We start from the raw sequence: 18,801 nt of genomic DNA, 5'->3' as shown, positions 1-18,801 counted from the left end.
CGATGTCCTGTCAGTAAACGGGTTAAGACTTTTACAGCCAACACCTCTCCTCCCTCTTCCCCTCCTCTCTCCTCTCCCCCTCGCCATGCCGGATCTATCCCTCCGTCTCGCCCACAGTTGCAGCGCATTCGTGTCCCGGGATGACCTGTTGATGTCGGTTAAAGATGGAGACTAGCTTTAGACCACTTCCTATTTCTACCCGGTAAAAATACTTTGGGAACCGGAGTTTAGCCAAGTAAATCTTATTGCCCCAGACCGGTTTTTGATTTTTAAAAAAAATTGTTTTGTGGAGATGAGATTAATAATTAAGAATTTGTCATACATCATAAACGACATCTTGGAGAGGGGTACCGTGCAGCTGACCCGTACCAGTAGCTGCCATTTGGTTGGAAAAGAAACCTTTGGTCTGAATGGACATCACGCCGTGCTGGCACCGAGAAGGGGCGCGCGGAGAGCACCGAGCGACTGAATATCAATCCTGCTCGACTCGAGGGGATATGACACTTCTCATATCCCCTATTGCTCGTATTAGAAAACATTTGTGCCCGTGCATTGAGTGAAGTTAGACAATCACAATAAAAGAGGGAAAACTCTCCTTTTGTCCCTTCCCCGGCCCCGCTGCCGCCCCCTCCCGCTGAACTCACGCTCACACCGGCCCGGGCCAGCGGAGGACTCCCAAATCCTACCGGGCATCGAGGCTGGCACACGGCGGGGCACCGAGAGCTCTTCGGCCGCTCTCACTGCCCTCACACACCGCTGGTGTCGGGATCTTATCCTCCCGAGGCGTCTGCCAGCGAGACATCGACCCAGCCACGTTTTCATGTGAGATTAATTGATGTTTAATCTACGTGTCTAAATGATGTTTCGTTTTTGAAGTTTCAGCTGAAGTGCTGCTCAAGGGAGGCTACATAACAGCGACATTATGGTGCCTGTCTGTCTGTGGGTGTCGGTGAATTTATTATTGTTGACCGTAAATGTCTTTAAACCAGAGGCAGGATTTTTAAAGCATGTCATTCATGACACGTTTGTTACTTATTTATCTACGTGAGGTGTGCTCTTATAACTAGCGTTAGCTTTAGCTTTAGCTTGCTAATTGCTAACAGGCCACCTTTAACCTCCCTAAACCACGAAACTGCATCATTTTGGCTGTGATTGATGATGGTATCAAGAGCTCCAGTTAGAGGTTGTTGCTTGCTTTTGCTTTGCGTGATCACAATAATCAGTTTTGGTGTGCTTGGATGCTAGCAGGGGCATGTGGCCAGTGTGGAAAAAGTAATTGTAGCACTGTGAAGAACTTAAAAAGTTCCACATACACAAACTCACAGATGAAGCCACATTTAGTTTAGTATTGAGTGAGAGCATGAAATGGGACATATGTTGACTGCAGGTCAAGAGTCAAGTGGTATGCATTAACTCTCCCTTTATGTCTTGGAAGTTGACGTGACCTTTCTGACCTGTTTGGAGGAAAAGGTGGCGGGTAGGATGTCATTGGAGTGACATGTCAGTCCTCCGCAGTGTGTTCAAAAGAAATCAATCAAGGAGCACAGAAGAAAATGTTTGCCTTAGAATAATAATAAAAAAAAAAACACATATCCACTTAAAATGTTCACAATGTGCCTTTATTGTTGTGATTATCTGCATAACTACAGACTTTATTGTGTCCCTACTTGATGAGATCTGTACATTGTTTTCACCTTCGATAGAGAGATTTATTTTTTTTTGCTTCCCTCATACATGCTTTGTCTTAACAGCTGCCTGCTTATTATTCATATGATTGCACATATTTACACCTGGAAACAGCCACAGGCATCCATTATTGGTTGCTGAGAAGCTCCACTGGGACACTTGTCATTTCATATTCCTCACTCAAGGCCTTGGGAAGTGCAAATGTAAAGGAGAAGCTGGTGCATATCATGCATTTCCTGTACCTGGATATTTTTCCCTAGTAATCGCAGAGACAGCAAGCAGTCACCGTTAGTTGAATCTACTCATTTTTTAAAGTGCATGTCTATTAAAGTAGAACTAATATATGCAAATAAATCTTGGGTTACTCATACAATGCATAGAGAAGAAAATACTAATGCCCATTTTAGTTGCTTTACAGTCAATTTAATGCAGTGGACATTGATTTCTTTACACTGATGCATAAATTCAAATCACAGAAACATGTCGAGGCACAAGGTGAAGCAAAAACTGACTTCCTTTCAGATGAAAACATATTTGATTAAAATAAGTAAGTTAAAGAAGTAAAATGTAACAATTTAATTTTCATTAGGTGATCGTTTGTCGCAGTAAAACTGTTCCAGATCTGATAATGTAACTATGAGAACATAATTTCCCAACAATTTAATAATAATATTGTTACAATAATTATACAGATGTTAAATGTAATAACAAGCAGCTTTTTAGTATCTGATTTTCTGGCTTCCTTTGAAAGAATCCACGGATGTTACATTAATTGTAGTTACTGATACAGAATTATCAACAAAGAAAGCCTAACCATAAAATATGGTCTTTACCATCTATAAATATAAACAGCTTTTTTTCAGCCCCTACCTTACTTACTGAACTATGCTTCTATTTATCTGAATTAATCAGTTCCTATAAAGTTGAAAAGGAATTTAATTAAATGCTGATGGTCCTCAATTCTCACTGATGTCCTTATGTAAGCCAGAAGCTCAAGACTGCTTTCGCACACTTTATTTTTCAGCAAGGGAAGTTTTGCTGAACATGCATCCCACAGTACCCTGCTTCACATTCACACCTGGAAGCTTCCCATTACAGCCACAATCTTGTATTGTTAGCCAAGAAGCTGCTCTCCTGAAGCAGTTTGGGTTGAAAGAAAATAAAAAAACAGCTTGAGATGTTCCTGTAATGTTTTATTTTGGAGTAGGACAGGAGTTAGTCATTTTGAAAAATAAAATAATAAAATAACAATAACATTTTTGCTGCTTTGTTATCTTACATGTGCAAAAGTCACCTCATCTTTCTTTCACAGAAGGATTTCAGTGGTTAGGGCTGCTTTTGTGCTGCATACTGATTGTGTGGCTGTAATGAAAGATTTGCAGCCAGAGACATTGTCGTGTGTTTTGCCGAGTTGTTTAGTCTACATTAAACCTGTCTCCAGCAGATCAACAGTTTTAGGGTTTGTTGCAGTGCACAGAACTGTGCTGCTGATTCTGGTTGTGTACAAATCTGCATCTCTCAGTACCGTTATGAAATGCTGGCTCTACAAAACGCCCTTTGCACTTTAAAAGAATGACAAATTGACATTTACCTCCGATGTGTCATTGTCCTGTTAACTCACTATGGTTAGGCTGATGCTTGTATGTTAAAGTTCTCTACATTTATCCTCTTTCTGTGTCTCCATGGAGCTTTTCTCTGAGAAATCTGGTTAGTTGCTAGTTACTGAAGGACTGACTTCATTTTAAAGACCTCTTAATATTAGTGTTACTAGTTGCAACCAGTGTTAACTGGATTTATTCTTTGTCCTCTGATTAAAGCTATCAATTTATGGAGGTTCTGCTGTTGAATAATATCTTTATAGGTAGGGCCAGCTGTGCTGTGGATGAATTGTGTAAACAGTTGACAGTGGCCATCACATTAAAAATTAAACTGGACTTGGTGGAAATAAGAGTCTTGTAGAAAGAAAGGACTGGAGATGGTTACATCAGATCATAGTCACGTCTTCTCATAAGTCAGTGAAGGCATCGGTGTTTATTTTCTGTCACACTGGTCTGAGAGATTAAGACTTTTGTAGTTTCTCTTGTGATGACTTCATAGCATCTTGTAATGTTTGTTTATGATGAATTTAAGACTTCATGTATTTGTCTTTCTTCTTTCTGAAAACCTTACTATGAGGCAGGACTTCAGTTTAGTATTTATTATGAAACATTTTTGTTACATAAGCCGTAGTTATTGTTGACCACATAATCTGAAGGTCAGCAGCTACATCAGATCTTAACCATCACAAGTAAAAATATTTGACTTTGCATCTGAAAGTTGGTTGCAAAGAGAGCAGTCGTTTCGTGGTGCAGTGTGTTGCATAGGAAGGTTTAAACTATTTTTTGACACACACACACGCACACACACATATGTACACATATATGTATATATATATATATATGTATATATATATATATATATATATATATATATATATATATATATATATATACACATATATATATATATATATATATATATATATATACACATATATATATATATATATATAGAGAGAGAGAGAGAGAGATGTGTATATAAATATATATATATATATATATATATATGTATATATATATATATATATATGTATATATATATATATATATAAATATATATAAATATCTAAAAAAAAAAAAAATATATATATATATATATATATATATATATATATATATATATATATATATATATATATATATATACATACATATATATATATATATATATATATGTGTGTGTGTGTGTGTGTGTGTGTGTATAATTTGATTCTGGTATGACAATATAATATATATATAATATACAGGTAATACAATTGGCATTTTTGCTATTCCACAAATAAATGTTTCCATTGTTTTCAAGGATAAGGTGAGAAACAAATTTGCCAGTTAAGAGCATCATGAATAAAAATGCCAAAACGTCTCCACAGATTTAGAAAGGCAGGTGTTACATATTCCCAAGAGGATTATTGAGACTAACAACAAGTGTACAAGGGAGAAATAGGAAATTTATTAACCTAGTTTAAATTAACAGTTGTTGTAGAGTGAAATAGATTTGAATATGTTAATATTTTGATAACTTGATTTGTTGCAGGGAACATGTTTTGGAATTTTCACTATGAAGTAAGCAATAAGAGAAATAAAGGGGTGTTTTCATTGATAGAGGAAGTCATCAGTTGCAGTCCAGGACATGTATTAACAAAAAATTGGCTGTACAGAATTAATGATGGTAATTGAAACACAAAGTGGATTTAAAAATGTTAACATATAGTGTAAAATGTAAATAAAACCAAAAAGAAATATTTAGCAATTTCCAAAACCAATATTTTATTTACAGCAGAGCCGAGAAAATAGCGAGATGTTTTATTATGTTATTAAAAATATGACCTCATTTTAAATGTGATGGTAGCAGCATCTTTGATAAATCTGGAAGGAGACTACAAATGCGGCAGAAGCAAGTGGTGCTAAATTAAAAAAAAAAAAAAAAAACAGCTGGAGGAACATGTTGCAATTAATCAGGTTTAATGACAACTGATCAGTAACATGACTGGATCCAAAAAGACCACCTAATATAGGCAGTCTCTTAAAAGTAAAGATGGGCTGAATTTAACAATCGGGATAAACATTCATTCATTCATTCATTCATTCATTCATTCATTCATTCATTCTCTTAACCGCTTAGTCCAATTAAGAGTTGCAGGGAAACTGGAATCTAACAACTATTCATTCTCAAATTCGCTGCTAGAAACAGCTTAGAGCAGCGGTGCCCAAAGTCACTCCTCGAGGACTGCTGTCCTGCAGGTTTTCAATGTATCCCTGTTCCGACGCACCTGGCTTCCATTAAACGGATCCAACAGCCAATGAAGTTCTGCACAAAGAGTGATAAGTTTGAGTCAGGTGTGTTGGAACAGGGATACACGGAAAACGTGCAGGATTGTGGCCCTCGAGGACTGGCGCTGGGCACCCCTGATTTAGAGCAACCAATTAACCTAACATGTATGTCTTTGGATGGTGGGAGAAAGCTAGAGTACCCAGAGCAAACAAACACACAAGCTCCACAAAGAAAGGCCACTATAAAAACCTCCCCTCAGCTGAGGATCTAACCAGCAACCTTCTTGCTGCAAGGCTACAATTCTAACCACTTCGCCACACTCATATTATGAAGTGATCTTTTGATAATGCCCCTAATTGAAATTGGGGAACATTTTTAACATTAAACCATGCACAGTACATGACAAAATAGAAAAGGCCCTGAAACCTGGAGACATGTCTGTGTGCAAGGGACACAAGTAAAAATCATACCTGTAATACCTGTGACATCCAAACATCAGGTGACATTAGAACTGGGCTGGATTCTGTCATGAAAAAAATAATGGGCCCAGAAAGGAACTTAGTCCAACACTCTGTCATGCAAAGAAGAAGTCATGAAGATGATCCAGAAATGCTGCTGTCTTCTCAGAGCCTATTTAAAGTTGACCAAAGTGGAAAACAGCTCTGTTGTTACAACTAAAATGTGAAATTCTTTATAGAAATCATGGATGTCATGTCCTCCAGACTTGAGAGGAGAAGAACCATCTGGCTTCAAGTTCTAAAGCCTGCATCTCTCATGGTTTGGAGCTGCATTAGTTCCTATTGAAATGGCAACTTGCACACATGGAAAGGCACCATCAGTGCTGAAAGATGTATTCACGTTATAGAACTTATGCTCCTGTCTGGACAAAATGCCTTTTTCAAGAAAGGTTTTGCAATTTTTAGCAAAACAATATGAAATCACATCCTGCTTTTAATTTATTATGTCTACTATGAAGCCATGATCTTGGATTGTCAGTATGAGTATGTGTGTGTGTGTGTGTGTGTGTGTGTGTGTGTGTGTGTGTGTGTGTGTGTGTGTGTGTGTGTGTGTGTGTGTGTGTGCGGATTGGCCTTCCTGCCCAGACCTTTCACCAGCTGAAAACTGATATGGAGATTCTGGACAAATACAGAGAAGCCAGAAAATTTGTGTCAATGTTTGTCTTGATAAAACTAATATAATTCTACACTGATAATACTAATAAGCCACAAGAAGAGTCAGCAGGGAGATCTGCCATTCAGTTCCTTATATAGGTCTAAGCATCTCACAGATAATAGATAATAAAGAGCCCTTTGTCCCTCTTCAGGCAGAAATGATAAGACAGCTTTTTCTAATAGCTCTTAGCATATATCTAATGACACCTCAATATAACTTGGCAGATAGAAGATCTCTTGTGCTAAATGTATTTGTGAAGGGCCCAAGGGGGGTTTAAGAAGTGCTCTCCGGGGTGTGACACTGGGGAACAAGGGAATGACACAGATTTGTCACCATTTTAAGTCTACCATACAGAAGCTTAGAGTTAGAAACACGCAGTCTGGACTTCAGGCATTCATACATAATGGTCACACCACACACAGGACACAGGCATCATAAACTGAATGGTATTAGATATATCGTACTATATAAACAAACAAAAAAATAACCTTACAATACATCGAGATACACGGAATACAAAAAGTATTAAATCTGAGTTTTCCCCCTGTAAAAAAAGCATTGCTTCATCATAAAGACAGAACAGACAGGACAACAGAAAAAACGGGACTATTGAGCAGTTAGAGTCCTTTTATTATGTTTATTATGTCCAAGAATTTGACATTCCTTTCCAAAACATCTAGCATGGAGGTTAACTTGGTCTCTGTGTTTTTGTGATGTATCGCTGCCATCATGTTTAAGATAGGACGTTGTTTGATGTATATATAGTCAAATGTTTCATTTTAAACCTTTAATATGCTTTCCATGTTCTATTGTGAAGAAAAAATTGGGTTTAAAAGTTTGCAAATAATTGTGTTTTGTTCTTATTGACATTTTACACAACATTCCACATTTTCAAATTTGGGTTGTGTCTTCTTTTTTATAAGGCACAAAAAAGTAGACTTTTCCAATACAGATTATTTGTAGGTACTGAAAGACTTTGTGACCACTTGCCTCCCCAGAATCCATGTATCATGTCTGTGTTCTCTAGTATTTATGAATAAAACTGAAGGTGATTTTAAAGCGTACTCTTTGGGTTACCGGGTTTTCTTTGTGAGTCTTCCTCCCAGTGGAGGAACAAGGCTAATCTGTTAAATATTGGTGAGATTAGTGGGTTGTTTTGGGTTGTAGCCAGGGTAGGATGGAGCGTATCACCGTCTACTCATTACAAGCTATGCTCCAAATACTTGTTGGTGTCAGCAAAGCTTGGCGAGCATCCATCGCTCGGAGGCCATGATCTTGCATATAATGTATTTGTTCAACAGACTTGTGACTCACCTTTGTGTTCTCATCTGTTTACTTCTGCTGAATAATACTTGGCATGAGACTTGTTTTATTTATGTAATATACATTTATGAATAAAAAAAAAGATGCACTCAAAAAGTGATGCATCTAGTCTTTGGAATAAAAAAAATATTTTGGTGATACAGTCCTTTTTTTTTCCCTGTTCCAAGCCTGACAAGTTTCCCTTCTTTTGATCACAGGCGTCTTTGTTGGATGGTGAACAATTCGAGTGAAATAGATGAGTTATGTAAGCAGCTGTGTTTTGACTGAGAGGGAGTGACAAAAAAGTAACAAAGTAGGGCAAAAACCACCAAACTGTTTATGAACTGTGGATTAAATGTGATGAAGCGAGCTTAGGAGAAAGATAAAGGCTTATGTAAGTGGTGGTCCAAAATTCTCTTTCATTTGAAAGTTTAGAGTGTTGAATTGAAGTTGTTTACCAAATACTTAATTAATCATCATACACTTGACTCACCCTGTTTCTGTATTTTAAGTCTTATTCTATTTAGATTCCCGTCTTATCTGTGAAACTTCTGTTTTTCTTTTCCCTTTCTGATCTGTCATAACTTTTTCTTTGTTCTGTTGTGCTTCCTTATCATGCCCATGATTTTAATCACTTTACTAGTATTTCATCATTTAGTTATTCCATACACTTACTTCTCTCCTTACTTATTCCCAACATCCTTGTATCCATGCACCCCATTCTATGTCCTTCTCTAAATCTATAGTTTATCCTACAGCTCTGTCAGTGAACCTGCTTTCCCTGGAATAACATCTGCCGTTATGTTTCCCACAGACCCTGTGGTGCTGGGCAGAGCGTTATGGCTCAGACGCTGCAGATGGCGATCCCTAACTTTGGCAACAATGTCCTGGAATGTCTGAATGAACAGCGGCTGCAGGGCCTCTACTGTGATGTCTCCGTGGTTGTCAAGGGACATGCCTTCAAGGTTATTCTTTTACTATTTAAATTTTTTACTTAATCAATTAATGAATGAATAGTATATTAACTTGAAAATCAACAGTTTGTGTGAGGATGAAGTGAAAGAAAAACAGCATGAAACCGGGGAAATTTCAGTTGTGAAATGCTGTGAATAGTTAATACATGTGAGTAATGTGTAAAAATGCAATAGGGCACGTTCACATAGCTGCTGTTTGGTCTGCTTTAAACAGACCACGGTCCTCTTCCAGGGATTGCACCATTTGTTTGTCACAGTAAGAAGCAGACTCTGGTCCGCTTGAAAGCCCGGGGGCTGCGGCTAAGTTGCAAATGGACTATCCAGTGACCAAAAAGAAAGTGACGTCTTCCAACCACAATAAAGCATCAAGAAGAAGAAAGAAATTATGCAGATTGTTGTTTGTATCGGAGTAAAAACAAAGCCAACAACTTCTGTTCAGAAAACATGTTCTCCAAACCACAGCATTATAAGGAGCCCCAAGACCAGAGTCCTGTACGGGTCCAAATTTACCAACCTGAACCCACTTGTAACCAAACCCCGACCTGTTTAATATCTTCTGTTAAAATCTGGACCTGATTTGTTGAATGTATATCACATGACCTGACCTGCACGTTAACACATAAAGTAAAGTAAAAATTATAAGTATACACCCGCCCCTCCAATCATTACATTACTTTGTTACATTACACTATAACTACATTGTTATTCGCTCTTAATTTTAACGCAGTGAATGTTGTTTTGCACTGTTTTTCATTTATGATTGAAGGTTTATTTTAAGCAGAGCATACTCTTAAGATTTTTTTCAACTTGCATAATATTGCTGCTATATTCATTTGATTGAAAGAATGTTTTAATAAAGCACAGATCATCCACCATCCTTGGGTTCAGCTATGTTCCCTGTTCCTAAATCACTGAACCAGCAGCAGAAAAATATGTTACTGGCTGCACTGGATGCAGCTTGATGGCAACAACTTTCCTCACATTAAGCTTAAGGTTTGAAAATACTTGCAAAAAATTTGACCCTGGTGCTGATCAGTAAAACACTCGTCATTTCCACATTAAAAAAAAAAAAGAAGGAAGGAGAAAGAAAAATAATCTTGTCCTGCTCGTGTTAAATACACACCCACCATTCTGATATTTAATCTATGTCATTTTTACCCAAAAAGCTGGGTTTTAGTGGGAGCATCACCTCGTAGCGTGGTCAGCTGTCCAGGCACTTTGGTCCACTTGAGTTAAATGCAGTTTGAACACAAACAGAACCAAAGGAAGATGTTACATTTTTTGGAAATACCCCCCCCCCCCCCCCCCCCCCCCCCCCCCCCCCATCAGACCGAGCCAACTGGACTATACTGGTGTGAATGCCCCCACAGTTACCATGTGTAGGTAAAATGGCTCCCCAGAGAGAGCAAGTGTGACCCACCATTGAAGGCTTCTATAAGTTTAGCACTTCAGGTGCAGCTTATTCACCAGTGATCAACAATGACAAAGACACAAGAAAACTAAGATGCTAAGGCAGGGATGCCCAAGTCTATTCCTCGATATCTACCATCCTGCAACCTTCAGATGCAACCATGTCCAGCACAGCTGAGTCAAATAGCTGAATTCCTCTTCTGCATGTCATTCAGCTCTGCAGAGGCCTGCTAATGAGCCACTTATTTGATTCAGGATAAGGGTTGCACCTAAAAACAGCTGGATGGTAGATCTTGAGGACCGGACTTGGGCACCCCTGTGCTAAGGTATCAACAAGGACCAGAACCGCTTCTCTCGATCCGGATTGGAAATTCTTTCCGATCAATGCCACTCGGATCATCTGTGGCGTTTACGTGAAGCAATTTCATTCAGATTGGATGTTTGATCAGATTAAAAGGGGCCCATGTAAACACAGCTATTGCCATGTAAACAGCCAAACTCCTGCAATACATTGGGAAATTAGATGTTCACAACCTGGCATACATTGTAATGCTTTTGAAAATTAATTTGTTTCCATTGTTCAAGAAAAAGAAAATCCAATTAAAGTCAACTGTTATCAGAATCACTGGCTGGTGATGTACACCCAACCTGCTACTTCATTTGTTCCTTTTAGTTTATACACTGAGTAAATTCTAAATAATTTTTCTTGTATTTTTCCAGCTGAAAACCGCACTTCATGATCCTAACCCTTTATAAACTGTATATAATGTATTACATCAGAATCTTTGCGATTTAAACCTTGGTGACTCACATTTCCCTGCTGTTTACCCCTCAGGCCCATCGTGCAGTGCTGGCAGCCAGCAGCTCCTACTTCCGGGATCTGTTCAACGCTGGCGGGAAGAGCTCTGTGGTGGAGCTGCCTCCGGCTGTGCAACCACAGAGCTTCCAGCAGATCCTGGCCTTCTGCTACACAGGACGCCTCAGCATGAATGTTGGAGACCAGTTTCTGCTCATGTACACCGCTGGCTTCCTCCAGATACAGCAGATAATGGAGAAAGGCACAGAGTTTTTCCTCAAGGTAACCTGAAAAAGAAGCTCTAGCCCTATATATATGATATATTACAGGGTAATAGCTTCATAAGTAAGAAGTTATGTAAATTGATGCTAACCACTAAGACATAAGCAGACACAAATGAAGCAGACCTTTCAGTGCTGCCACAGTGTCTCCATGAGTAATACCATGGTGCGAAATCAGGATATTATGTGGGTGACTGTGTTTGTTGACAAGCTGCAACTTAGGAATAATTGAAACATCGTAGTTACGCTACGGCTTTCATCTATATTAGTGCACGATCTGATTACCTTTGGAGTGTTTGGCTACATAAATCTGCATGTTAATGAGCAAAACCAATTTCTGTCAAAGTTCCACTTCACACCTTTGATGTGTCCCTTTTAAAAAAAAAACAAACAAAAAAAAATATATACATATTTCACCCACATGCACATTTATTGGTTAAACTATTGAGGTGAAGTTGGGATGAGTGCAGTTGAGCGTTGGCTGTTTCTGGTGCAGTATTTGTTGGTTCTATAGCTTCTTACATGTAGTCATTGTAGAAAAAAGTTGATGGATGGGACAAATATCGTCCTTAGTAATGCTGCATATTATGCTGAGAAGCTGCAGGATCTGTAGTTGTCCTCTGGGAAGGGGTTCAAGGGGGGGTTATATGTTATATATAGGTTATATGTTAAGTATGTCAAATAAAAACTTAAAAAGAGAAAGAACTTTTTTGCAGCTTAGTGTTAGTTAACTTGCAGACATAAAATGTGCTCCATCATCAGTACGACAGAAATATGATGTGGTTTTCACTTGGAATGTCAGTTTAATCATCAGATGACAGAAACAATGACAGAACAACTACTTTTGATTGTTAAATAACAGAAATAATAAAAACTATGGCAGAAATTTGGTACTAACTGATTTCAAACTTGTTACAAATGAATGCCAGAGGTAGGCCTGTTGTGCCTGCATATAAAAAACCCTTTAACAGCCTGCTCAACGTTTGGTGGACCGAATATTTCAGTGATTGTAGTACATTTTATTTGTGGGAATAAACCTGTCTGCACTGTCTTACTACTTGGTTTGGGTATGGCCAAGTGTTTGTTATTCCATCACTCTATAAATTTTTTAAGAAATCTATTCTTCTTCATATGGTCTGACCTCCAGGTCTCCTCTCCAAGCTGTGACTCCCAAGGCCTTCACAATGAGGAGACCCCATGCTCTGAGCCTCAGAGTCCCATCACCCAAACAGTAGGAGGGGGTGGAGTCAGTGTTGCAACTGTAGGAAGGCCCAATTCTTGTCTGACGCCCCTTCCTCTGGTATCCAAGGTGAAGACTGAACAAACAGCACCTCAGCCAGCATCGCAGCAGCAGCAGGTTGGCTTCAGATGATGATCTTCAAACAGAACAAATATTGCTTCGGTGTACAATTAACTTTTCAATTAATTTTATTCTAATAAATAGTAAAAACTGGCATTATATGTTGACATAATGTGAAGCATAGCACCATGAGTACTATTTATTCTGAAGGTCAGCAGTCATCTGTTCTAACTCAATTTGATAATTAAATTTTAAGTCACAGTGCCTGAATACTGACAAACACATACAGTGGGGCTCCAAAGTTTGGGCACCCCTGGTAAAAATTTATTTTAATGTGCAAATAAGGAGCTTTAAAAAGATGGAAAATCTTGAAAAGGCATCAAAGTACAGTTTAAACATTCTTATAACATGTAAAAAAAAAAAACAGTTACATCCTATTTCCATCATTTAAACCTTCAAAATAACAGAAAATAAAAGATGGCGTCTGTAAAAGTTTGGGCACCCTGCAGAGTTACTGCCTTGTACGCCCCCAATTTGACAACAGAGACCTGACAGTGTCCTGGATTGTTTACAGTTAGTGTCTGGAAAGACCAGGTGATGTCAATCTCAAAAGTTTTAATTGCTCAGACTCATCTGACCTTACCTCAACAATCGGCACCATGGGTTCCTCTAAGCAGTTGTCAAGAACACTGAAACTGAAAATAGTTGATGCTCACAAAGCAGGAGAAGGGTGTAAGAAAATAGCAAAGTGTTTTCAGATCCTAATGTCCTCTGTTCGGAATGTAATCAAGAAACGGCGGTCATTGGGAACAGAGGAAGTTAAAGCAAAATCTGGAAGACCAAGAAAAATATCAGACAGAACAGCTCGCAGGATTGTAAGTAAAGCAAGTCAAAACCCAAGTTTGACTGCACGATCCCTCCAGGAAGATCTGGCTGATACTGGAGTCATGGTGCACTTTTCCACTATAAAGAGGTACTTGTACAAATATGGCCTACATGGAAGAGTCATCAGAAGGAAACTGCTTTTACGTCCTTACCACAAAAATCTGCATTTGAAGTTTGCAAAGGAACATATAGACAAGCCTGATGCATTTTGGAAACAAGTTCTGTGGATTGATGAGGTTAAGATTGAACTTTTTGGCCGGAATGAGCACAGGTACGTTTGGAGAAGAAAGGGCACAGAATTTAATAAAAAAGAACCTCTATCCAACTGTTAAGCATGGGGGTGGATCAATCATGCTTTGGGGTTGTATTGCAGCCAGTGGCACAGGTAACGTCACGAGTAGAAGGAAAAATGGATTCAATGGGATTTGAGCAAATTTTGGATGCTAACCTAATGCCATCTGTGAAAAAGTTGCACTTAAAGAGAGGATGGCTTCTACAAATGGATAATGATCCTAAAAACACCTCAAAATCCAGGGTGGATTACATCAAGAGTATGAACTGAAGGTTTTGCCATGGCCTTAACAATCTCCTGACCTCAACATAATTGAAAGTCTATGGATAGACCTTAAAAGAGCAGTGCGTCACAGATGGCCCAGAAATCTCAAAGATCTGGAAGACTTTTGCAAGGAAGAATGGGTGAAGATACCTCAAACAAGATTGGAAAGACTATTGGCTGGCTATAAAAAGTGTTTACAAGCTGTCATACTTGCCAAACGGGGGAATAGAAGGTACTAACTATGCAGGGTGCCCAAACTTTTGCAGAGGCCATTTTTTGTTTTCTGTTATTTTAAAAGTTAAAATGATGGAAATAAGATCGAACTTCTTTTGACATGTTATAAGAATGTCTAATCTGTAATTTGACGCCTTTTGGAGATGTTCCATCTTTTGTTAGCTTCTTTTTGGCACGTTAAAATAAATTTTTACTAGGGGTGCCCAAACTTTGGAGCCCCACTGTACCATTAAATTTACTTTACTTTTATTTTATTTAGTGTGCTGTTAGTATTGTAACTTTTATTATTGATTTTCAGTTTCCAAAATTTAATGAAACTATGGAACAAATACTAATACACCACATGTAGTCAGGTTAAAACTTTGACATTGACTTATACAGCACATAAAACACTAAATATGTTACTCAACAAAATGTCTGTATTGAAGTTATTTAACTAAAATACAGACAGAGACTCAAGAAACATTTTAAAAAATATATATTTAGAGGAAATTCTTTGTTGCCTGTTTAAAGTGCTCACTATGCAATGTCAGGTGTTATATTAGTATAACAATGTATTTATTCCTCACATTTGGAACAGAAGGTGTGCTCATTAACACACACTACTAATTTAGACATGCAGTATTGAATGTTTAATGGGCAATGAATGGCAACTGCTATTAGGCCCACTACATGGTGCACCCAACCATTTCTTTTGAATGCAAAAGATGCGTTTAAACTTTACCTAAACACCTTTTACAGCAGATAAAACTTATGTTTCTGCAATGAGAAAAACTTTATCCTCAGCTCAGTTGTGTGATGTGATAAAAGATTAGAAGCTATAATAAATCAAAGTATGAAACATGGCAGATCTGTTTGGGATATTACTTTATTTTTATGAATGTTTTTGTTCATAATTTAGCTTTTTTTTTAGCTGTTCAAGCCATCTGAGCATCTAATAATCAGTGTTTTTTCTTTGCTTTTCAGCAGGAGGGATCTCCTTACTCTGTGGTCTGCACCCCTGTGGCCAAGAGGCTATGGGAGGGGGGGAACCGAGATGGGGGAGGGGGCTGTGGCGGAGGTGGGGGCAGTGGGATGAGAAAGGCGGCACGCTACTCTTCCTCTTCGTCCTCTTCCTCCTCTTCCAACACAGTAACACAGGATGCCTCTGGGCGTGGAGCTAACGCTGCTGTGGTGGGCAGCGGCAGCGCCACTATAGTAGGAGGAGCTGGACTCAACAGTAACCACAACAATAACAACAACAGTGGCGGGACCCCTGAGGGCACGAGTCCTGGAACACTAAGCATGTACACTAGCGACTCACCTATCAGTTACCATGATGATGAGGAAGAGGATGACATAGCAGATGAGAGTGCCGAAGAACAGTATAGACAGATCTGCAACATGTATACCATGTACAGCATGCTGAATGCCGGCGCAGCAGGTAAGACACCAGATTGCTTTCAAGGGTTTCCATATAAATTTTCTCTCGCTGATTTTCTAGTCCTTTAAGTTTTGTTTTATGTTTAAAATCCTGTGGAGAGCAGATGTCACGATTATAGATTTTCTTGGTAGAATTATTGTCTAAGAAATGACCACAGTTTTATTAATTAGTTTAAGAACATTATAAATGTGTAAAACGACACTCCTTATAGGTCTTTAAGTTTGATTTATTTCTGTTTTGATGCTAACATAACAACATAATAGAGCAACAAAGTAACCAAGAAGTCTAATTACAGCTCAGTCCCCTCTGCTGTGTGTGGAATACACACATCCTTTATATTAAAGCTGGATTTCTCTTAGAGAAAACTGATGCAACCGGCTGCAGGACCTCTGTTAGGACTTGGAAGACTTCTTTCTGGAAACTGTTTAATAAAACTTGTTTTGAACATGTATTTTTAACCAGAGTAGTAAAAAAAAACTATCTAGCTAGCCCTGACTTTCAGCTGTCCTGTAGCAGAATAGCTGCTGTTTGAAGCAAAACCACATATTTGACTTGCTTCTACAGACTATTGCGCACCGATGACTAAATACCACAGCCCTCATGCTGGGTGGGTTATGTTTGAGGAGAGGAACAATCCCTGACTGTAGACATATTTAGTTTTTCTCTCATCTGTATGATGTAATGTTTGGGTGAACGCGTCACGCTGTGCTGCTTGTAGACATAAAAATTTGAGATTGAGTCAAGTTGCATACCTGGAGCTACGGTGGCCCTAAAGTGCAAACCACAATAACACATTTAAAACTAAAAATGATAATAGATAAATAAAAAAAAACAAAAAACTGTCAAACTGAAAATTACAACAACCATAATAAATAAAACAATGGCACTACAAACAATAACATATAATAACACGTTAATTAATGTAGTGTAATTTGTAGATATGGTTTGCACTTAATGGCCACCGTATGTAGATTTGAAGTTGAGTTTGAACGTGCATTAAAGATTGCTGTATGTGTGTGTGTGTGTGTGTGTGTGTGTGTTTGTGTGTGTGTATACATTCATTGTTTTCTGTTTTAATAAAATAAAATTGCACATTTAGCCGTTTTGATGTTGTATGTGTGTGTGTGTGTGTGTGTGACAAGGAAAGAAGAGTTGCTTGTGTGTGTTAAAGGTAATGTTATGTGTCTTTGTATTTGTGTTTATGCTAATTGTGCTGAACATGTCCAACAGTGACACACATTCTACCATTAAATGTGGCGTGGACTGTAGATGCGACACATTTTCATTAAACATGATTCAAGCAAAGTGGTTGGAATTTATTAAACCAGCACAGAACAAAGTATGGAAGCTTCCACGTCATTTTAACACAATTACATGAAAGAAAACCAAAGTTGTAACATATTAACTTTTGAAAACCCGAGAGGGTAATCGTGACATTCCTACTCTGGATGTTTGGAAAACGTAATAATAAGAACAGGTCCTGTTATAAGTAATAACAGTAAGAATAACCATCTATCACCCTGCTTCCTCAGTGGTCGGGGAGCGGGTGGAGGCTCTGCCAGACTTAGCCCCTGACTCAGGGGGTGGGCGTGGAGGCAGAGGGGGGCGGTCCCGGCAGGACCTGGCATCATTGCCTGCAGAGCTCATCAGCCAGATCGGGAACCGCTGTCACCCAAAGCTCTACGAAGAAGGTGACCCCGCCGAGAAACTGGAGCTGGTGAGCGGTACCTCCGTCTTCATCTCCCGCGCCCAGCTCATGAACTGTCATGTCAGCGCTGGTACCCGACACAAAGTGCTACTCAGACGGCTGCTGGCCGCTTTCTTTGACAGGTTTGAATCATCTTTATATGATTCTGCTGACACAAAAAGTCTTGTCAGAGGGAAGAGAAAAGTGAAGCAGAGTTGACCAAGGAAAGTGAGAAAAGGCTGAGATAATGATGGGAGGTCTTGTTAAGGAGTACAAACTGTTTAGGGCAAACATAGTGTTAGAAGGTCTGTCTATGAAAGAATCTTTTAAAGGATTTCAGCATCATCTATTGATACTGTTCTTTAAATAGTTTCATATGTTGTTTTTATTTTCTCATTTAGGAGCACTTTGGCAAACAGCTGTGGAACTGGCATCCGCTCCTCAACCAACGACCCCAGTCGTAAACCTCTGGACAACAGAGTGCTGCACGCTGTCAAATGTGAGCTTTTCTTTCTTTTTTTTCCCTCAACACTGTGAAGTTTTTGGAAATTTTAAAGATGTCTCCCTGCGAAGCTAAAAGCTGTAGAACTGCAGAATTACCACCATCCTTTTCCACATGTCTGTTTTTTTTTCACCCTCTTCTTTTTTTTTTTCTCCTTGTATCATCTTTGATCTCCCCAGTCTACTGCCAGAACTTTGCACCAAGCTTCAAGGAGAGCGAGATGAACGCTATCGCAGCCGACATGTGCACCAACGCCCGTCGCGTCGTCCGCAAGAGCTGGATCCCCAAGCTGAAACTGCTGATGGCCGACAGCGACGCCTACTCCGCCTTCTTGGCTGACAGCGTGAAGATGGAGGCAGACGTGCTGGGGGCGGAGCAAGGCTTTGACCCTGCCTCTCTGGAAGCCGTTACAGCGGCAGCGGCTGCCAGCAGTAACGAAGTGGGAAGCGGAGTCATGCCAGCAGACGCCATCCCGGGAGCGGGAGGAGATGGCAGCACTTTGTTTTGAGTGAGTGATCGGACAGATAGATAGAACGGACAGACTGATGGAAGAAGGAATGGGATTTCTCTGATGTGATGAGTCGATGCCGATGGCCGCCGTGGTCTTGATGGCAGTTATCACTCCTCCCCCCTGGCTGTTTGGGGTCCGTTTCTACTCCTACACCTGTTTTGGCCAGTTTGTTGTGCTTTCCTTCCTTTTGTTCGCATTTCTGTCGCTCTCC

At 39.2% G+C, this 18,801-nt stretch overlaps 1 protein-coding gene across 1 annotated transcript; it reads left to right on the top strand.

The window, feature by feature from the left end:
• Positions 1 to 8,855: 8,855 nt before the first annotated feature.
• nacc1b (nucleus accumbens associated 1, BEN and BTB (POZ) domain containing b) lies at positions 8,856 to 18,587 on the top strand (the record flags this gene model as incomplete). The annotated part of the gene is made up of 7 exons (XM_079265041.1): positions 8,856 to 8,996; positions 11,251 to 11,493; positions 12,640 to 12,849; positions 15,437 to 15,890; positions 17,423 to 17,720; positions 17,979 to 18,076; positions 18,259 to 18,587. The coding sequence occupies exons 1-7, from the start codon at positions 8,871 to 8,873 to the stop codon at positions 18,585 to 18,587; spliced, it is 1,758 nt and encodes a 585-aa protein (XP_079121167.1). The 5' UTR covers positions 8,856 to 8,870.
• Between the last annotated feature and the right edge of the window lie 214 nt (positions 18,588 to 18,801).

This window comes from Telmatherina bonti, assembly GCF_933228915.1.
Source record: "Telmatherina bonti genome assembly, chromosome: 3".
NCBI lineage: Eukaryota > Metazoa > Chordata > Actinopteri > Atheriniformes > Telmatherinidae > Telmatherina > Telmatherina bonti.
The sequence above is the reverse complement of the archived record's forward strand: the minus strand, read 5'-3'. Positions and strand labels throughout refer to the sequence as shown.